This window comes from Myxozyma melibiosi (assembly GCF_037950935.1).
Source record: "Myxozyma melibiosi strain Phaff 52-87 chromosome Unknown BZA70scaffold_3, whole genome shotgun sequence".
NCBI lineage: Eukaryota > Fungi > Ascomycota > Lipomycetes > Lipomycetales > Lipomycetaceae > Myxozyma > Myxozyma melibiosi.
The window spans coordinates 750,845-772,528 of NW_027042917.1; the positions used below are offsets into that span (position 1 = coordinate 750,845).

The 21,684-nt window shown below is 50.4% G+C and overlaps 3 protein-coding genes across 3 annotated transcripts; 2 read left to right on the plus strand and 1 right to left on the minus strand.

Annotated features, from left to right (window-relative positions):
• Window positions 1-4,582: 4,582 nt before the first annotated feature.
• On the plus strand, window positions 4,583-5,958 carry BZA70DRAFT_276309 (uncharacterized protein). The gene has a single exon (XM_064912280.1). The coding sequence runs from the start codon at window positions 4,746-4,748 to the stop codon at window positions 5,598-5,600; it is 855 nt and encodes a 284-aa protein (XP_064769351.1). The 5' UTR covers window positions 4,583-4,745; the 3' UTR covers window positions 5,601-5,958.
• A 185-nt stretch (window positions 5,959-6,143) lies between these two features.
• On the minus strand, window positions 6,144-7,233 carry BZA70DRAFT_288698 (D-isomer specific 2-hydroxyacid dehydrogenase; the record flags this gene model as incomplete). The annotated part of the gene is made up of 2 exons (XM_064914064.1): window positions 6,144-6,883; window positions 6,975-7,233. The coding sequence occupies 2 exons, from the start codon at window positions 7,231-7,233 to the stop codon at window positions 6,144-6,146; spliced, it is 999 nt and encodes a 332-aa protein (XP_064769352.1).
• Window positions 7,234-9,005: 1,772 nt separating this feature from the next.
• BZA70DRAFT_132136 (transcription-associated protein 1) lies at window positions 9,006-21,622 on the plus strand. The gene is made up of 13 exons (XM_064909568.1): window positions 9,006-9,157; window positions 9,293-9,453; window positions 9,521-9,826; window positions 9,886-10,098; window positions 10,164-10,298; window positions 10,352-10,480; window positions 10,536-10,663; window positions 10,728-10,927; window positions 11,003-19,320; window positions 19,378-19,917; window positions 19,978-20,082; window positions 20,147-21,246; window positions 21,308-21,622. Exons 1-13 carry the CDS (start codon window positions 9,103-9,105, stop codon window positions 21,525-21,527), a joined length of 11,610 nt encoding a protein of 3,869 aa, XP_064769353.1. The 5' UTR covers window positions 9,006-9,102; the 3' UTR covers window positions 21,528-21,622.
• Window positions 21,623-21,684: the final 62 nt, after the last annotated feature.

Consider the following 21,684-nt stretch of genomic DNA (forward strand, 5'->3'; position numbering starts at 1 on the left):
CGCAAAGCTGTAAACAAGCCAGTCCTCAGATTCTCTCGTTCTCTTATCTGTGGTCTCTATTAGATATTTACAGTATCTAGCAAGCACTTAGCAGATAGTAGGTCGTGCTTTTGAACACGAGGTCAGCGAATAAGAAAACTGGATAAACTAGGGTAGCATGTTTGTAAACAGAATTACTATTCAAAAGATAATCAACAGCCGACCGAAGCAATGTCTCACTCCGGTTATAAATCTTGGGTGGGCGACCTCTCAGGCCTCTCAATCCAAGCAAAGACGAGACAGCTGATTGATGTAGAAGAGGCACGGCACGGATTCTCAGACTTGTGCTTCGGTCCCGTAGTTTGAGGCTGGTCAAATGATCTGGTTTTTTTCGATATTAATCGTGCTCGTGGTCGACTATTCGGACATTTTTATAATCCAGGCTCGGCGACGAGAGTATGCTGCATCTGCTCGTTCCGCGCGTCCGCGGACAGGCAAGGTGCTCGTGTGCGCGGAGTGGATTTATACAACAGTACAGCAGCAATAACTATCACTGCTTGTTGATTATATAGCATTCAATTTATCAATCGGCTGCTCGAACAGCAATCCTGGTCCGGAACTGGACACGTCCGTCTCCGCTGCTGAATTGTGAGCAGCTACGTATTAAAGAGGGAACAGTCAGGCGGACCACTATAAGAAATGCGGTCCCGCGTCGTCCAGCACAACTTGTTCCGCAGAAGACGAAGAAGGCAGCTTATCGATAATCCACATTAAAGCCAGACATGATCTGCGCGATCTTCTACTAGAGACCGCGCAGAAGAAGACGTAGAATATGCAGGGTATGAAACAGTTGACTTGAGCTGTGAGCAGAAATCTGGAATACTGGGCGGCTGAATCTGTTGATTCTTGAGAAAAGCCTCTTTCATTTCACCGGGCTGGGCCACACTCTTGATATGACTCGTATAGCAGCACTTTGATTAAATCGTGTTGATCAAATGGAAGACTAGGCACGACTACCGCAATCACGAAAAAATAAACGAAACGCGAGAAGAAAAATAAAAGAAAGGAAAGATAGGAAGGAAGAGAAGCTAGGGATCTATATGCTTTGACAGCGAAACAGCCGAATGACACATAACGAAGCCAACCTTGAACTCATGGCCCCTCGCCGGGTCACCCCTGGCTTCGACCTGTTTCTCATGCTGAACAAAGAGCTGAGTGCATTACACGACCAGTACGTCATATTCTGGGATTAATCTCGCTCAAGCGCAGTCGAGGTGATAAGCATCAAGCGTGAGCATGATTCAAGACCGTAAAGAGAGGGGCGACCTATTCAAGTTTGCACGTGTATAGAAGGAAGAAGTCCAGAGTACGCGCGCAACTGGCGGCGTCGAGAGCTCACTAATCAGATTTTCTCGCCTCGGGAGCAATATCGAGTGTTGTATACGATAGATTATATAGCGCATGATAGAAATACGGACGAATCTATTCTGACCTGGTATTTGTTTGGTCTGCAGTAGTCTACCACACTCCTGTACAGAACCAAGCATGTTCTCCGAAGAAGTCGGCTGCTCCTGCTGCACTGCACGCCCTGATAAAATCTCGAAATCTCAGAATGCGTAAGCACGCGCGTCTGATGGCTAAGGATGTGCGCCGCCACCTTAGCTCAGTGGCCCGAGCCCCCGACTCCTTCCGTTCGTCGCGCAGGTTCAGCCGTCGAAAATTGCGTCACCGGTGTTCTATGGCAGATTTCCAGCTCACAGCCCGGCTGTGTGACTGGCCCACGCAAGCTGCATCTGCTTTTTCTTTCCTTCGCTTCCGCGCCGCTGCCCTCGGACTTTGCATTCCCGGGCCCTCGGATATGAACCTTACTATGTCCCCGTGAAAAGAGACCGAGCATCGGCCCGATCTCGATTGCGCATGGTTCCCTAATCTCACGCTCTCGGTTTGTCCTCTGATATCTTGGGTGGTTATGAAGGGTCTGCGTGCGCTACATTAGCAATGGGGAATATATTGGCGGCGGAAACAAGAAAAATAAGTAGCGAACGCAAAGGTTTCGCTGCCGTCGCTTCGGCGAACGGTGGTGACATTCATTGTGCAAGCGTTCAGGGACTAGGTTACGCCCGCGTACCTCGGTTGGAATACCTCTTGGACGAAAACCGATGATGAAATAGGAGGTCCCGCGTCTTCTTTTGTTCGTATTGCTGCTTCTACTGCAGGTTCGGCAAGTGTACGGTGTTCTTCTACCGGACGGCGCTGTCGCATGCCAAGAAAAACTGAAATGAGGGGGGCAGTGAGGTTTAACTTAATGAAGGGCAATGTGCAGCAGTGGACGGGGGCGCGGTAGAGAAGCATGTGTGTAATGGAAGGAGACGAGTCAGAGTTCAGGAACGGCCAGTCAGTGGCGAGTGAAGGCGAGACAACGTGGCATTTGCCAGAGAGCTCAGGTAGAGAAAGAAGGAAGATCTACTTACTGAATTAGAAGCACAATCGAACTAGAACTGAAAGGCAGATCAATGTATTCTGATCTACAAAGCGCTGCAACAGCTAATCTACGAGTCACATAACGGCAAGAGCGCAAGGGTGTGCAAAAGAGATCGATCTGCGATCAACGAAGTCTGAACGCTGCTGCAATGCAAGAAGAGGGCCCCGGAACCCGCACACCAGCCAACCAGCTAGCCAGGCTAGCTAATCGGTGGCAAATTCGTTAAACTTGATCTCCGACGGAATCGCTAGATCTGACAAGGTCCTGGAAAGAACATTGGAATCTGAGACGACGACGGCTGCTGCGACGCGGCAACCACCAGCGACGTCGATGATAGACATGTCAGTTACCCCCGAAGTTTTGTTCCCTAATCCGAACTAGCTGGTGATTGTTTTTGGAATTTCATTTTTCTTACATCTGGAATTTTGCTTCTAATCTTGTCCAAGCTTCCCTCGGCTTCCAGAGCGAGTGGCCGCAATACGAAATTGAGCCACCCAGCTATTGAAGCCGTAGAGCAGTAGAGCAGTGGAGGAGCAGCACGGCAGCAGCAGCAGAACCCGAAGATAGCGATCTTCCAGCCTTCGCCTCTATCGCCGACTCCCTCGAAGCTAGAAACTAGTGAGCGGGTGCAGTGCAGCGACGTTGCAGCTCCGCCCTCGGTTTAAGTTTTAGTCGAGGAAAGATGTCAGCCGAGAAGGAAAAAAGGCTCTGCAGCAGATTATTAGTAGGGTTCATGGTACCCTTACCGCGAATCTTATTTTATCCCTTCTGCTCCTGCTCAGCAAGCGCAGGTGGTCAAGCGGCGGTTTTTTTCTTTTTTCATTTCACGAGAGCTCCCGAATGGTGGGCCTGCCCGTCGCCTAATAAGGCTCAAAATATTCAGCTTTTTGAAACAGCCAGCAGCCCGCCCGGTTTCTTACGCGACCATTCGCTCTCGCTCTGTTCAGTGCTAGAAATCCTCGCTGACCGCATCGAACCTTCTCTTCTTCTTGCTCTCGCTCTGCAAACCTCGTATCACACAAGGGCATACAAACGAGCGAGCAGAGGAGACGAAAAAGCTTATTTGCTCTGCTCTCGCTCTGTCTCCTCCACCCTCCCCCAGCTCGTCTCTGAGAGTCTTCCTCGACTACTCCGGCTCTTCCTATCTCTCGCCGGCTCCTGCGTCTACTAGCTCTCTGCCAGCTCTCTACTAGCTCTCTAAGATACGGCAAATCGAGGTGTGCACTAGCGAGCTGCCGGTAAAGCAAGCGAGGAGAGCAGGCGTCGCAAGCTAAGCAAACTAGTCACTGCTACTCCTACGCTAAACACATCTCATATCAGAGATCAGCTTTGGGTTTTCTGCCTGGTGGACACGAAGCAGGGCGGCTGCTTCTCTGCTTCTGCCTCACACTCACTGCTGCTCTGCTTGGCCAGGCTACGAAAACACTAAACCGAAAACACCGACGGACCGAGATGCGGGTGGAAAGTCAATCTGCCTGCTGGCCGGCTAATATTTTAGCTTCTTCCACGCACAAAAACAAAGTGTGAGCGTAGGAACCGGCGGTTGTTTTTATTTTGTTTTTTTTATTGCCGCTGTGTTTAACGTATGCATGTCTCTCAGTGTCTCTGCGTCTTGCGAGTGCGCGAAACCTGCCGCGCTGCTGGCCGCCCGCTGTCTGGCGGGCGATCCGAGCCGGAGATCTGCGGATACCCGGTCCCGATTGGCGGCCTGGCCTACCTGGACTTCGTCGCACGCAAGCAGAGGAAAGCAACAGCGGGCGGACTGGTCCGAACGACGGGCTCACAAGCGACAGCGCGTCAACAAACACCCTGTCCAATGCCTCGCTCACACCCGGCCCCTCTCTCTCGTCTCACCCGCTAAGCACGGACTAGACTTGTCCACGCGAGCGCGGAATAGGAAGCGGGCCAGCGTACGCGGGAGAGGCCGAAAGAGATTCCCGAAGCGGAAGACGCGTGGAAGCGCCGTAGAAGGCTTGGCGAAGCCGTAGATGGACCCGACCGTCGAGCCGAAACAAGCGTCACGTGGCGGTGCAGGTACGACAACTGGCTCGTGCAAGTGGTGGCCAACCGTACCCGGTACCAGTCGGGCAACATTCCTCTTTCTTAACTCGCTCGCGAGCGCGCTCAATTTGCTAGCGCCTCTACTTTATAATAATAGCAGGGCCGCCCCGCAGCCTTCCTGCAGACATCGTCCTCGATATCCTCCTCTGTTCTCCCTCCCACCGCAACCATCACCTCTCCTCCTCCGCCCATCTACCCCCCGCCGGCGCAAGAATCGCCAACAATGATGGCCGACCCTCTGCCCTCTATTACTCCCTACGCCCGTCCCGGCATGCAGCCTTCTCCTCAGCTGCCCTCGCTCTTCCGGCCCCAGCAGCCCTATCCGCAACTCTTCCCCCAGCAGATCTCCCCGCTGTCCTCGCCATACTCCTCCGCCCCCTACGCTGCCGCGGCCTACATGCCCACCTACGCCGTCCAGCCCCAGCAGCAGCCCCAGCACCCCCACATGCAGCAGCACCAGCACCAGCACCAGCAGCAGCAGCAGCCTCAGCAGCAACCCCAGTATCAACCCCAGCAGCAGCAGCAGCAGCAACAGCACCTCCCGCCGCTACGGCTACACCTGCAGTCCCCCGTCGGCCCTCAGCCCGCTCCCGTCCTCGTCGACGGTTACTACCGCCAGCCATATCCCCACTCGCCGCCTCCTCCGCCGGCTCCGCAGCAGGCGCCCTCGCAAGTCGCCGCTGCCCAGGTCGCGGCCACCCTCGCCGACGTCACCGCCCACAAGCCCCAGAAGGAGGTCAAGCGACGCACAAAGACCGGCTGCCTGACGTGCCGCAAGCGCAGAATAAAATGCGACGAGCGCCATCCCATGTGCTTCAACTGCGCAAAGTCCAAGCGCGTCTGCCTCGGCTACGATCCCGTCTTCAAGGCCCAGCGCGGCCAGAACTCGCCCGTCAGCCATATCGGGGCCTCTCGCAAGCGCGAACCGCAATTGCTTCCACATCATCTTCCCGAACAGAGCCGGCACATCATTAACTCCACCCCTCCTTCCGTTGCCGATCCTGCTATCCATAACGACCGGGGCTCGGATCGCTCAGAAGTAAAGCGGATAAAGATCGACAGTCTGCTCTCCGAGTAACTGTTCTTCTATTCTCTTTACATACTTCTTTGCTTATACGTGTTTCCTTTTCTCTGAATTCTCTTGTCGCAAGGAATCCGCTGGAAAAATGCCAAAACATCGCTTTTTTATGATGTTGTTATGTGCGCGGCGTTGGTCTTATCTCATTTTTCATTATCTTGCTCTCCATCCCATCATATTCCTCTTTTTACAGTTTCACCTCTGGTTAACGGATCTTCAATCTGCTCGGTTTCTCTTTTATCTATAAATTGTTTATCTCTTTTCCTGGCGTCTGCTGCTTTGTCTACTACAAGATCTATACTCTATTCATTCATTGTATCATAGGAGTTCATCTTATTATTTTCCAATCTATGGCTGTTAATAATGTTATATATATACTTATATACTCATACATATTCAACATGTAAACTTCACTAACTGTAAGCCTCTCCAGTGAGTCTCATAATTTTCGCACTTGAGCGTTCTAAATATTTATGATATATATTGCGAATTATACAGTCTGAATCATAGATCTAAACATCAAAAGTCTTTTATTCTAATCGCTTAGAAGATGCCAGCAGCAACCTGCTCCGGGACAAGAGTGTTAACCTTGGCGGAAGTGATGGCAGCACGGATGTTGTCGATGACCTGGACCTCCATCTTCTTCTGCGTCTCGTACGTGAGCGTTCCGACGTGAGGAAGGAGCATGACCTTCTCGTTCTTGAGCAAGCCCTCGTGGATAGTAGGCTCGTTCTCAAACACATCCAGACCACAGCTCTTGACCTTCCCGCTCTCGAGGGCTTCGACCAGCGCAGCCTCGTCCATAACCGCACCGCGGGCGGTGTTCGCAATCACAACGCCGTCCTTCATCTTGTCAAAGGCAGCCTTGTTGATCGTGTGGCGCGTGTTGGCGTTCAGCGGAAGGTTGAGCGAGATGACGTCCGAAGTGGCAAGGAGCTCGTCGAAGGAAACGTACTTTGCGCCCGCAGAGAGCTCGGGAGACAGCTCGCGACGGTTGTAGTACTGAACAGTCATGCCAAAGGCCTCGGCGCGACGCTTGACGGCACGGCCGATACCGCCCATTCCGACGATTCCAAGAAGCTTTCCCTCGGGATCGTTGGCGAGAGGGGTGGTTGAGTTCCATTCGCCGCGGCGGAGACCGACGGCGGCCTGGTTGAAGTTGCGAAGAGCACCGAGGATGAGCATCATGTTGACGTCGGCGGTAGCGTCGTCAACGGTCGAGGGGCAGTTTGATATCTGGATTCCAGCAGCCGAGCAAGGCTCGACATCAATCTGATCGTATCCTATTGTGTAAAATGTAAGCAATCAGTTCAATTGAGGTAGAGCAAAGATCCACCTCTATTGTCACGACAGGGGTAAAAAAACACTACTTACCAGCACCGTTGTGGCAGACGAACTTCAGAGTAGGAGGGAACTCCTTGATAAGCTCGGCATCAATGCGACCAGTAATGCCAACCGACTTGAAAGTACGGAAGACAGCGACGACATCAGAGTACTTTCCCTTGAGGTCCTTGATAAACTGCTCGCGGTTTCCCGAATCACAGATTGAGAGGGTGGCAACGTCAGAGAGGGCTTCCCACTCGGCCTTGGCGTGGGTGATGTCTCCGAGGAGCAGAACATGAGGCTTAGACATTTTAGCGGACGAAGAGGAGAATTGGCGGGCGAGAATTGGAGTAATTGCGCGAGTGACGGGGGAAGGAAGAGAAGTGCGGAGAGCAGAGGTGGACGCGGCGGCGCAGAAGGACCCGATAAACTAAATGAGCGGGCAGCGATAGGTTAGCAAACAGATCAACACAAAGCCCTCGGATTGGCTGTGCGCTCCCACGCCCGCGCGGCTTCTCAACCAGGTCCAGCAGCCCCCTGTGTGGGGGTTCCTTGGTTGTTCAATTGAGAGTGCCGTTGTCCGTATTGAGCATTGCAGACTCTTCGGGCGGGGAATAGCGAAAGAGGAGGGCCGAGCAAGCGCGTGGCTGCCGCTGCGTGCAGAGTATGGCGGATCGAGCACGTACTTTACCTGCGAAAACATTACCTCGGGAAGAGGCAGGCCGGGCGCACGCGCGCACGACTCTGGGCACCAATGCGCTCAGCTTCAAAGACATTGCTGGGTATTGCTGTACTGCTGGTGGTAGTGCTGATGCTACTGCAGGAGACAGGGGTGGTAGGTGACTTGAAAGCGAGAAGAGTGTGGGAAGAGAGAGAGTCGAAAGCTGGGTTTGGATCTTTTATCTGGGTTTGACCCCAACTAGCGATTATCGGTGCGCCGCTGTAGACCAGTTTCTTGAGTCTGAGTTATTTCGCTTTACTCATACGTGAGCTACCACGTTCATTATCGAGTAAAGTTGATGATATATAATACCTGATTTTTTACCAGTCTTTGATTGTTTTTTATTTTTGTTTTATTGCAATGCTGTGTTTGTGGCATGCCTGCTACGCAAAAACTATTCGCAAACAATATTCAGAATATTAGCTGCTGTGGGCGTGTGTTTATCTCGTCTACCCCCGAGACCAAAGAAATTTCTCCTTCATTTGAGATCAGCATAGCTGATTGAAAAGGTCGTGTAGTCGAACCATGCGTGGAAACTAATTCGATTAAATTCAATTACGCATTCTGGAAGCAGTGGTAAGCTATTGCTCGCAATAAGGCCAGCCGCAGGTGATTTTTGACCTTTTCCTACCCAACGTCCAGTTATCAACCAATATGGAGATTGACGGGGGCTGCAATGTTCTGTAGAGTTTAGACAAAGTTGAATATTTCACTATTACGAATGTGTAATGGAACGAAATCCGACTTGCCTACTTCTCACAATAAGCATTGATCGTGTCGCAAACTCTTTTCTGCACTCGATAGCCGTCTGTCCCCCCAGACTGGAACCTCTACAGACTTTTCTCATACGAGTACACAGTTAACCAGTGCTTTTTGGACTGGTCACTTTCAGTCACTTCTCTTCTTTTCTTCCAGTGCATAAAGCTGAACAAAAAACGACGCGAAGATGGCTGGGTCCCAGAGCTGTACATGTTGTGGGTTAGGTGTGTAAACCTTAAAAATACCACATACGGCAGTCTGCCTTCCTATAACAGTTTAGTGCTCTTTAAATAAACTTCCTGACATAAGAATTTAGTCAGCGGATTTGGTGAGCGCGACTCCCCCGCCGTGGTCCCAGTTGAATTTCGAGATGGGCGGGCTGCTTTTTCACTCTTGCTCTCGTTCCCTTTATTCCTCCTCCTTTGTCTATCCACACCCTTTCCATCCAGCCAGTTGTCTACCATTCTATTTTTTCGACCAGATAACTGCACTATTTTATTTTTGAATCTATTGGCTGGACGAATTAGACACTTTTGAACGATTGATTTCAAATAAGGTGTATCCCCCTCGGTCTTCGCGCGCGAGCGACTATCCCTCCCTTCAATCGCGTCTGCTGCTAGACACCTTTCTCCAACCTCCGACTGTCCTGCGCACTTTGCGCTCTAGTTGCTGATCTAAAGCAAGAGGCGATCAGACAATATGGTCGGTGTTACAGCCGAGACATACGCTCAGCGTCTGTCTGATGCAAGTCTAGGTATGTGTTCCTTGTTGATGCGCGTGCTGGGTCCAGAGAACATTCTTATTCCACACCGCTTGCCGCCTATATCTATCGAGAGACAAAGGGAAAGAAGATCAAGTGGGAACTAACGAGTTGGTTTATTATGATTAGATGTGAAGACGAAAGTCACCGTCGCAGCCGAGCTACGCGACGTGCTCGAGACCTTCTACTCGGCCCAGGAATACCCCAAATTCCTGAACCGAATCATGCCCGTTCTGATTTCGATTCTCGAGACGCTTCCGCCTAGCTTTTTGACTGTTTCCCCTGAACAGGTAATGCCTACTACATCTTTATTAACTGTCTGGAAGCTGTTGTTGACATCAAGCCCGTGATCTATAGAAACTGCGAAACTGCGTGCTCGAGATCATCCACCGTCTCCAAATGAACGAGGTATTCAAACCGTACGCGACCCAAGTCATGCAGCTCCTCATGGCCGCGCTGCGGATAGAAAACGAAGAGAACGGAGTTCTCTGTATGAAGATCATCACCGTCCTCCACCGAAGTTTCAAAACCGCGCTCGACGACCAGGTTCAGCCTTTCCTCGATCTCGTCGTGGAGATGTACAAAAATATGCCGATGGTTGTGAAGGAATCGTTCGATTCTCACGGGACTCAGCCTTCTAGCAGTATTACTAGCGTTTCAACGGTAATCCTCTCCTTTTTTATTCCCTGGTAGCAAGATCTGATGCTGATTCGCAAATCTAGCCCAGTAACTTCAACTTCCAATCACCGCGGCCAATGTCTCCCTCTCTATCAAACGAGATAGGAAGCGAGACTCAGCCCGCAAAGTCACTCCCTAAGAGTCTGTACAGCTTCCGTGTGCTCACGGAATGCCCGATCATCGTCGTCCTACTTTTCTCAACGCACAAGCAATCCGTCAATGACAATCTACCAATTTTTGTTCCCTTGATTGTCGAGGTACGTATACCCTCTGTTCCTACCTCCTGGTTTCAGTCCAACGCTAATTGGATCTTGTTATCTAGATGCTTTCGTTGCAGGCAGCCCCACAGGCGGAAGCCCACACCGCTGCTGCGTCGCGAGGCGAGATTTTTACCTCCGTCTCTTCTGCGATCAAAAATAGGACGGCGTTTGGTGAATTCATTACAGCTCAAGTGAAGGTAAGCTTTAACAGTTTTGATCGATGATTAGGATAATTCTAACTGTTCCCTAGACTATGTCATTCTTGGCTTATGTTTTGAGAGGCTTTGCACCAGCGCTAAAGAAGTACAACCATCTGATTCCGGATTTCGTCATCCGGCTTCTGAAGGATTGTCCTCGAGAGTTATCCGCCTCACGAAAAGTATGCATCACCACATCACTCGTGCTATTGGACAGCGGTGCTAATTATTATTTAGGAACTTTTGGTTGCTACCAGACATATTCTGTCGACAGATTTCCGCGTGATATTCATCCCTAAAGTGGATCTTCTGCTGAACGAGAAGGTTTTGATTGGCGATGGTTTAACGGTCCATGAGACGTTGAGGTAAATACTCTCCCGTCCCAATTTTGTCATTAAGTCTTCTTTATACTGACTACCATTTCACTAGACCTCTTGCCTACAGCATGGTCGCCGATCTTCTCCATCACGTTCGTGCAGAACTGAACCCCTCGCAAATCTGGATGACTGTCGAAGTATATTCGCGAAACCTACAAGATAACACTTTAGCTGCAAGCTTCCAGACCATGAGCGCCAAACTTTTACTGAATTTGGTTGAGAGAATCATGAAGCTTCCAAACAAGGTTGAAGGTATGTACATCGCTGCTACGTGAACAGGTGGTTGATCTGGCTTTGAGTTTTCTAACGTGATTATAATTTTTTTAGGACGACAATTGATAATCTTCATATTGAATGCCTTTGCTGAGAAATTCGCCGCGCTGAACAGAAACTACAAAAACGCTTTACTACACAGCTCCGAGAAAGTTGACAAGAGACCGATCGACCCAATCGCTAGCATTACTCGAGAAGAAGAGAAAGGCAAGCCGTTTGAATTCCCCGACGAGGCAGAAGAATCGACGGACGAGAAACCCGACCTCGACCATATCGACATCATGAGCGCGTTTCCTATCAAGTTGCACCCCGACACTGTTGCGGATGGAATGAGAGATGGGCGATATCTTTTCAAGAACTTACTCAACGGATTGAAAACGATCATGTTTGGCTTGAAGTCGTGCAACCCGCCTCCAACATCTGATATCAGCAACATCAACGCTGCTCAATGGAACGAGACAGCTCGCGGATTCAATTATGAGCAGGTCTCTATTTTCCGGACGCTTTTCCGTGAAGGTGCAAACGGTTTCTCATACTATGCGACTGTTCGTGACAAGGCGGTTATCGATGCACACCGGGCTGGCAGCTACGATTCAATTGGACCAAATATTCCTATCACGAGCTCAAAGGAAGAGAAAGAGCTTCTAGAGACATTTGCGACTGTCTTTATTCACATCGACCCCGCGGCTTTCCACGAAGTTGTCGAGACTGAGCTGCCGTATTTGTTTGAGGCGATGATGCGAAACACTTCATTACTACATGTTCCTCAATTCTTCCTCGCTAGCGAGCCTACGTCTGCCAACTTTGCTGGAATACTTCTGAACTTCCTGATGGAGCGTTTGCCGGATATTGGCAAGGGAGACCCCCTGCGTGCGAATTTGCTGATTCGGCTGTTCAAGTTGTCGTTCATGGCTGTTAACCTGTTCTCGACCACCAACGAGGAAGTTTTCCAGCCGCACCTGTGCAACCTGATACTCAAGTCGATGTCGCTCGCTACTACGGCGGAGGATCCTCTGAATTACTATCTGCTACTGCGGACGTTCTTCCGTAGCATCGGAGGTGGACGATTTGAGCTTTTGTACAAAGAATTTCTGCCTCTTTTGCAAGTTCTCTTGGAATCTCTCAATCGCCTTCTTCTTACTGCTCGGAAGCCTCAAGAGCGAGATCTGTATGTCGAGCTGTGCTTGACGGTCCCTGTGCGTCTCAGTGTACTTGTGCCTCATCTCAAGTATCTCATGCGTCCTCTTGTGATCTCGTTCACCGGCTCTCAGGATCTTGTCAGTCAAGGTCTCCGCACGCTCGAGCTCTGTGTCGATAACTTGACACCAGACTACTTCGACAATATTATCGAGCCAGTGATTGACGAGGTGATGCAAGCTCTATGGACTCATCTCAAGCCTCTGCCTTATCCGCACCAGCCGAGTCATACCACATTGCGCATTCTAGGAAAGCTCGGAGGCCGTAATCGTCGTTTCCTTGAACCGCCTAAGAACCTCAAGAACGATAACCTGCAAGCTGATGATCCCGTTATCATGATTGAAATCAACGGACTCAACGGTCGCCGCTCATTCCCGATCTCTACCGGTCTGGATGCCGTTTTCCGTGCGATCGTGGATTACAGAGCAAACATGCATTATCGTGTCGAGGCATTCAAGCTGTTGGCGACAACCACCAAGCTCTTCATTGACTCGTCGAATCTTGGACCCGAGACAGGAGAGATTTTGCAAGAGTGCGCAAATGCCATTCGGACAGGCATGATTCCTCCCGATCCAAAGTTCTCGTTATCAAGCACGCCAAAGTCGATCAAAAAACTGCACACTCAGAATGAGATGTTCCTCAAGATCCTGACATATGTGTTCAATGCGGCTGCAATCACTTCAGTTCGCGAGGATGCCGGAAAGCTCATTGCTGACCTGTGCGAGCACGTCGTCATGCTCGAAATTGGCAAAGTTATTCTCGAAGTCAAGCGCGACAAGCGTCCGTTCCAGGTCACCGACCACGATCCCCAGTGCCTTGACTTCAGACTTTTGTACCAGGCTATTTCCGACGCGCTCGGATCCTACAAGGTTCCGGTCCGCGAGGCCGCAAAGGAGGCAATCAGAGTCATCTACCGATGCTGCATCGATATCTTTGGAGACCCGGAATCGGCGCAAAAGTTCCCAGTATTTAAATATCTGGCCGCTGTGTTCTGTCATTCGTGCTTTGAAGAGCCTTGGTACAACAAAGCCGGTGGTTGCCTGGGTCTCAAGGTGCTCTTAACTGAGTTTGAGCTCAATCGTGAATGGGTAATGAAGCGCCAGTCGGATATTCTCAGAGCGCTTCTGTTCGTGCTTAAAGATATCCCGCCCGAATTACCCAGTCTTGCTCAGGACGACGCGAAGGAGCTTATCAAGCATGTTCTCACGGTCTGCAACCAGAACATGACTCGGGAGGAACTATCCACGCGGATGTTCCATCAAGTGCTTGGCACTCTCTTCTACGAAGTCTCGAACTCACATCAGATTGTCCGCGAGACTGTTCAAGAGTCTCTTCGTCTGCTGTCAACGTTAACGCAAGTGCCGCTGCACGAGCTCTTGTCCTCTGTTAAGAACTCGCTTCTGGTTTCAATTTACGGAAAACCTCTTCGTGCGCTTCCTTTCCCCATGCAGATTGGAAACATCGACGCGATGACGTTCTGTCTCAGTCTCGAGAACTCGTTCATTCAGTTCGGCGATGAACTACTCCGTCTTTTGATGGAGGCCTTGGCCCTGGCGGATGCGGACGACGACGCACTCTTAGCTGCGCCGCATCCCCAGCGGGCGATGGAATACGGCTTCTACGAACAGCTCGTGCAGTTGCGTATTGTGTGCATCCGCTTGCTCACGATTGCTATGATGAGCCCAGAGTTTTTCCAGAGTCATCCAGGTCAGCAGGCCCAGACGCGGGCAAAGATCATTGCGGTCTTTTTCAAGACTCTATACTCTAGATCGAAGAAGGTGGTCAATGCCGCAAGCGAAGGGTTGAAGGCCGTGCTTTCGCAAAACCACAAGCTGCCTAAAGATCTGCTTCAGAACGGATTGCGACCAATTCTTATGAACCTGTCGGACCATCGGAGACTCACTATTGCGGGACTAGATGGCCTTGCGATCTTGCTTGAACTGCTGACGAACTACTTCAAGATCGAAATCGGCACCAAACTGCTGGATCATCTCAAAGCATGGGCCGAGCCGATGAATCTCTATCAGGCTTCCGGCAAGCAGCTCATGAGTCAGCACAACATCAAAATCATTGCTGCGATTATGAATATCTACCATCTGCTTCCTGCCGAGGCCAGCCGATTTATGGAGGGATTGGTGACGACAGTGATCTACTTGGAGGAGCACCTTCGAAGGTATCACGATAGTCCCTTCCGTCCTGCGCTCGTCAAATTCACAGTGCGCTACCCCAAGGAGACGATGGAGTACTTTGCTCCCAAGTTGGCAGACCGGAGGTTCGGCAAGATCTTTGTCCATCTCGTCGCTGACGAAAAGAGTACAGAGCTGCGCGAGCTTTTGGTCGCGCGCCTGCCCAGTCTGATTATGCGGGCGCTGGATATCGCGAATAATGAGGACAAGTGTGGGGCTGTCGTCAATATGATTTACGTGCTCAGCGCCGTCGCTAATCAGAAGAAGGACTGGATCGGAACGCAGAAAGAGCAGCTTGTCTTGCTGTTGCAGAATGCTAACTGGCTCAGAGTGTTTGCGCGCTCTCGACAGCTTGCGTCTCCTGTGCATCTGGGTGTTAAGCAAGCCCTTGATGAGCTGCTCAACATGTGCATCCTTTACAGTGAAAATAATGAGGACGACATGGACATCATATTCAAGGTTGTTGACTCGATTGCTACGAAGAGTATCGAGGGTACGCCTGCCGTGTACAACTACATTTTCAACAACATTGTGCGGTCGCAGTCACTCAAGAAGAGACAATACTATCTGACAAAGTCGATCGAATACTTCAACCAGCCAGGAGCATCCACAGCGACCCGGTGCTTCATTTTCCAGTACATTGTCAACTCGACCTTGATGATGGAAGTACATCGGTCAGACAATCTGAACCAGCTTCTTGAAAAGTCATGGATCGAAGGTGTTCATACCAAGATCTGGAAACCAGCTTTGAGTGATCTTGTGGAAGACAGCTCAGAGTACCAGGACCTGTACAGAATCCAGCTCTTGCAGATGTCTGCTATTCTACTTCATCATGCTTCGAACTCTGTTGCTGATATCAGAAAGGACATCATCAAAGTTGGCTGGAACTATATCAAGCTCGAAGATGTCATCAGCAAACAAGCGGCGTCTGTTCTCATTGCGTATTTCATTGTCGCTTATGAAACGCCGCTCAAGATCGCTCTCCAGATCTACGTGCAGTTGCTGAAAGCTCATCATAGCGACGCACGAGTGCTCGTGAAGCAGGCTCTTGATCTGCTGGCCTCCGTTCTTCCTAAGCGGTTCGGATCAGAGAGTCGATTCCCGCTGTGGTCGAAGTACGCCAGACGAGTCCTTTCCGAGGATGGGCACAACGTCAGTCAGGTGATCAACGTCTATCAGTTTATCGTTCGACACCCTGATTTGTTTTACGAGTCGCGAGACCATTTCTTTGGCATGATTGTGGGAGCCATGCCGAAGCTTGGATTCATGACAAACTCGCCTTCCGAAAACCAGATTCTGTCCGTTGACTTGGCAGAGTTGATTTTGAAGTGGGAGAAGACTCGTATCGGCAAAATGTCGCTGTCGGAAGACGGAGCAGCAGAGACAACGACTGCGGGAACAAACAGTCCGATGCCTCTCTCTCCGGAGTCTCGCAAACGAAGATTTGAGGAGATGCAGCAAGGATCACAAGGATCGCCGGCGCCTAACCAACCCGCCGAAGTTCAATCGACACAGTCGCCGGCATCGGCAGGCGAAAACAAGCCTGCTGAAATCCTGGTACCTTTCTTGATGCGGGAAGCTACAATCACATATCTCATTCGCTTCGCATGCATTTCTCCACAGAAGGCAACCGAGAATCCTCTTGCGCGCCGAATCGTCAATATTCTGCACCAGTTCTTGGGACCGGGACTCTGGTCTGAAGTAAACGTCAAGCTGACATTCTTCGAGCGGAGCCTGGCGCAAAACTCACTCTCAAGCGCGACCTTGGTATCGTACATCAATGCCCTCCAGGTTATTCGAGTGACACTGGATCAGAAGTCAGACGAGTGGATTCTGGCCAATTTGGAACAGCTGGAAAAGCTGTTGAATAGGTCTATCCACTCAGATGTCGAAGAGGTGCAAGAGTGCCTTCAGCCGGTCTTGGCGCGGATTCTGCGCGCCATCAACTCGGCGAGCAGCGATCAGTCTGGACAAGAGCAGAGCTCTAGCTTTGTTTCTCTGATCAGCAGCGTGATTCAGGAGAACTTCAATAACGGTCAAGCGCTTGTTTCGAGTGTTTTGTTGTCTTGTACGCTTTGCGAGTACAGACCACAGGCGATTGACCCGCTCCTACCTGTGCTCATGAGAACTTTTGGCAAGCTCTGCAAAGATCACATTATGGTGAATGTTCCACAGATGCAACCAGGAGGTGCTCAGGCGGCAGCAGTGGCAGCAGCAGCAGCAGCGGCGGCGGCGGCAGCGGCTAATGCAGCCAATGCGCATGGAGCGAATGGCGCGGCGGCAAAGGCTTTGGCTGCTAGTCAACAGGGCGCAGCAGCAGTAGCAGCAGCAGCGGCGGCGGCCGCAGGAAATACAGGCGGCACACCAGTGGACGGACAGGCTAATGGGGCGGAGCTGGAGCCGAAGAAGATTGTCAGTATGCTGGAGAAAATTCTACAGATTGGGGCGGATCGAATCTCGCACCTGGAGGATCAAAGGCGTGTTTTCCTCAGCGTCTTGAGTCAGCTCGTTGATCGATCGACTGATATTGGGCTTTGCATGAAGATTTTGGAGATTGTTCGCGGATGGATTTTCAGTAACTCGGAGCTCTATCCGTTGTTGAAGGAGAAGACGGGTATCATCACCAAAATGATGGTGTTTGAGAATCGTCAAGATCCTTCGTTGACTGAGAAGTTTTATCGATTGGTGGTTGACATTTATGAGACGCCATCGCTGGTTCGTACCGAACTTACCGTTCGTTTGGAGCATGCCTTCTTGGTTGGAACTCGGATCAACAACGTCGAGATCAGAAAGCGGTTCATGAAGATATTTGGCGATAGTCTGGACAAGTCGCTTTGGAAACGGTTTATGTATGTGGTCAAGGATCAGAACTGGGATAGTCTCAACGACTCGTTGTGGATCAATCAGGCTACTCAGTTGCTGTTTGGGTCGATACTGCCGGACTCGCGGATCTATCTGGGCGAGAAGGATTTCAAGATGCCGTCATTCTACTCACTGACGAGCACTATCGAGAACCGAACCGAACACATCATAACCGACCAGTTTGAGAAGTATCTGCAGCGTCATCAGAAATTCATGACTGAGAGTGCTGCAATCACTTGCAAGGACTTTTTCGAGCCGCTTATGGAGTTATTCTACTATGATGCGGATGCGGTTCGCAAAGCTTGGGTCGCGTTCTTTCCTATTGCCTGGTCCACTGTCGGGGCGCGTGATCGCCAGGACGTTTCTCGCAATTTCATCACCCTTCTGAGTAAGGACTTTCAGACTCGACAGGTGGACAAGACACCAAACACCATTCAGGTTTTGTTGGAGGGAATGACCAAATGCGACCAACCGGTTCAGCTTCCTCCTCATTTGGTGAAGTACCTGGGCAAGACCTATAATGCCTGGTATACAACCATGCAGATTCTGGAGGAAGCTGAGCTGCATCCCCAGACTGACAGTCAAACAGTGAAGGAGAGCAACTTGGACGCTTTGGTTGAGATGTATGCGGCTTTACAGGAGGACGATATGTTTTACGGACAGTGGCGAAGACGGTGCCAGTATGTTGAGACGAATACGGCTATTTCGTACGAGCAGCTCGGTCTCTGGAATCAGGCGCAGCAGATGTACGAGACGGCACAGATCAAGGCTCGCAGCGGAGCGCTACCATACTCCGAGTCTGAGTATATTCTGTGGGAAGATCATTGGATTCTGTCAGCAGAGAAATTACAGCAGTGGGATATCTTGTCTGAGTTGGCCAAGCACGAAGGGTTCACTGATTTGTTGCTTGAGTGTGCCTGGCGTTTGGCTGATTGGACTGCTGAAAAGGAGCCTTTGGAGCAGTCAATCAAGAGCATTATGGATGTTCCGACTCCTCGTCGCTACATTTTCGAGGCTTTCATGTATTTGCAGAAATTCTCGCAAAAAGCTGACGGCTCAACCACCGAGCTCTCCAAGTGCTGCGATGAAGGCATTCAGCTCACCTTGCGCAAGTGGAATTCGCTTCCCAAGACACTTACAAATGCGCACATTCCTCTTCTGCAAGCTTTCCAACAGTTTGTCGAGTTGCTGGAAGCCTCGCAGTTGTACAAGAATTTGGTCAGCACAGACGTGAACAATGTTGAGACCAAGGCGCAGGAAATGAAAGTGATTTTGCAAGCTTGGCGCGAGCGTCTTCCTAATCCCTGGGATGACATCAATGTCTGGGGAGATCTGGTAGCCTGGCGACAGCACGTGTTCTCGGTGATCAACAGATACTATATCCCCCTTGTTCCGCAGATTCAGGCTCAGTATGGCAACAACTCGGCCACCAACTCGACGTCGTACCGGGGATACCATGAGATTGCTTGGATCATCAATCGCTTTGCTCATGTTGCTCGCAAACATGGCATGGCTGACGTTTGTATCGGCCAGCTGACCAAGATCTACTCGCTTCCTAACATCGAGATCCAGGAAGCGTTCTTGAAGTTGCGTGAGCAGGCAAAGTGCCATTACCAGAACCCCAACGAGCTGCGTACTGGACTTGATGTTATCAGCAACACGAACCTGATTTATTTCACTTCAGAGCAGAAAGCCGAGTTTTTCACATTGAAAGCTATGTTTTTCGCCAAACTCGAACGGTGGGAGGACGCCAACCAGACATTTTCGAACGCGGTTCAGATCGACTTTGGTTTATCCCGATCGTGGGCTGAGTGGGCTTATTTCCATGACTGCAGGTTCAAGGCTACAAACAATATGAGCAACGCGGCCCACGCAATCAGCTGCTACATGCAAGCTGCTGCGCTCTACCGCAACGGCAAAGTTCGTCGGTTCTTGGGTCGCATCTTGTGGCTCATTAGCCTGGACGACAGCTCTCAGGTTTTGTCTCAGGCATTTGACAACTTCACTGGAGATGTGCCTGTGTGGTATTGGATCACATACATTCCTCAGCTTTTGACCTCTTTGTCTCATAAAGAGGCTCGCTTGGTTCGCAAGATTCTGATAAGAATTGCAAAGAGCTATCCCCAGGTGCGTTTCCATCGATTTATTGTGTTGTCATATTGATATACTAACATCTTCCGGCAGGCTCTTCACTTTTCTTTGCGAACGACAAAGGAGGACTACACCGTTCTCCAGCGGCAAGCCATGCAAGCCTCTCAGCGCGAAGCCTCAAGGCAGAGCGCTTTAAGAAACGCTCAACCTGGCGCGGCTGCGATGCGGAATTCGCCTTCACTTCAGCAAGCGTCGATTCCTGGATCGCCGTTGGTTCAACATACTAATAGCAATGATGCTGCTAGTAGTCCGCAAATCGCACCAGGAACACCAGTGAACGCGAACGCGGCGGTGCCACATATGATGAATCGTCCTGGTCAGCCTGGAGGTACGCCCGTGCCTGCAGGCGGATCGCCGGCGATGCAAGCGGCAGCGGCGGCGGGTGCTCATCCGATTGCTCCCCTGCAGCCATGGGAGTATGTTGACGAGATTCTCGGAATATTAAAGACTGCTTATCCTTTGCTGTCGCTTTCGATGGAGACTTTTGTGGACCAGATCTATCAGAGATTTAAGTGCACTGAAGACGAAGATGCGTATAGGTTGGTTGTGGCTTTGTTGAGTGATGGAGTCCAGGTGAGTTTTTTCTTACTTTTGTTCTGATTGAGATTTTTATACTGACGATGCTGGTTGTAGTACATGAGCCGTCTTCCGGCGCCGAATGATGATAGCAGGCTGCCTCCTGCTGCCGAAGTTAACATTTCCAAATTTGCAGACAGCATTTTGCCCAAGTACTTGAAGGTGAGCACTAGTCATTTGTATAATGTATATCAGAACAGCCTCGCTAACTTTTTTTGCTATATAGGCTGCTTTCGAAGCTGATTTTGTGCATGAAGTGCCCAATATCCAGACATATCTGAGAAAACTGCGGATGTGGCGAGACAGATTCGAAGAGAAGCTGGATCGTCGGCAGATGTCGGACAGACTAAACCTGGAAGCGTTGAGTGCGCATTTGAGCGAGTTCCATTACCAGAAGTTTGACGAGATTGATGTGCCGGGACAGTATTTGCTGCACAAGGATTCGAACGCGCACTTTGTGAAGATTGAACGGTTTTTGTCAAAGGTGGATATTGTGCGGGTGCAAGGTCTGTGCTATCGCCGGATTACGATCCGTGGATCTGACACTCGAACGTATCCGTTTACGATCCAGTACCCAGCGGCGCGACATTGTCGTCGGGAAGAGCGAATCACGCAGCTGCTGCGGATTCTCAACAGCAATCTTGTGCGTCGGAACGAGAGTCGGCGGCGGAACCTGCAGTTTGTGGTTGCGCCGGCTATTCCGCTGTCGCCACATTTCAGGCTTGTTCAGGATAGTCCGGACTTTAGTTCTTTGCAGAATATATACGAGGACTATTGTCACCGGACAGGAAGGCAGAAAGACGAGCCGCTGATTTACACGATTCAGAAGCTGCGACAGGCTACGGAAGCGCGACAAGGGCGGACGGCGGATATCTTGACGGACAAGATTGATATTCTGAGTCATATCCAAAACACGATGGTTCCGGCTACGATTCTTCGCGATCATTTTATGAAGACGTTTAGCTCGTTCAATGATTTCTGGCTGTTTAGAAAGCAGTTTTCGTACTCGTACGCGGGCGTGGCGTTTATTTCATACATGATGTGTTTGAACTCTCGATTGCCGCACAAGCTGCTGATTTCACATACGTCAGGGTCAGCGTGGGCGACGGAGACGCTGCCATCACTTCCGTCGCAGACGCAGACGCCTGCGTTTTTCAATGGCGAGCAGGTGCCGTTTAGATTGACGCCGAATATCCAGCATCTGATGGGACCAGCCGCGACGGAGGGATTGTTTTCGCCGTCGGTGATGGTGTTTGCGAGATGTTTGACGATGCCGGAGTTTGATTTGGAGCAGTATATCACGCTGTTTGTGAGAGATGAGATAATGTATGTATCTTTCATTGTTTGGTTTAGGTTTATTGATTTACTAACGTTGTGGAATTTCTAGTTCGTGGTATGCATTCCAGCACCGGCCATGCGCACAGGATCAGCAACTGCAAGAGATTGTGAAGTTGAACGTTGAGATCATTTTGAAGAAGACGGCGTCGCTGGCACAGCCAGGCAAGGGCACGATTCCAGCGAACCAGACGGTGATTGATTTGGTTGCGCAGGCGGTGAACCCGAAACATTTGGCGATGATGGATAATTCGTTCATGCCGTATTTGTAAAAAAGGTGGATGTTTTTTAGTTGATTTTGTGTTATTTTTTTTCTATTTAGCTATGTTTTGTTTTATTGCGTTATTTATATGATTTGATGAAGTGTAATTTATCCTAATATCTATTATCATACACATTAACTATACAAGAGTATAAAAGCAGAGAAAC

Coding starts and splice junctions, on each gene's coding strand:
- BZA70DRAFT_276309 (XM_064912280.1), top strand. CDS start 4,746: ATGATGGCCGACCCTCTGCCCTCTATTACTCCCTACGCCCGTCCCGGC.
- BZA70DRAFT_132136 (XM_064909568.1), top strand. CDS start 9,103: ATGGTCGGTGTTACAGCCGAGACATACGCTCAGCGTCTGTCTGATGCA. Junction 9,454..9,520: donor TGACTGTTTCCCCTGAACAG/GTAATGCCTACT, acceptor CGTGATCTATAG/AAACTGCGAAACTGCGTGCT. Junction 10,299..10,351: donor TCATTACAGCTCAAGTGAAG/GTAAGCTTTAAC, acceptor ACTGTTCCCTAG/ACTATGTCATTCTTGGCTTA.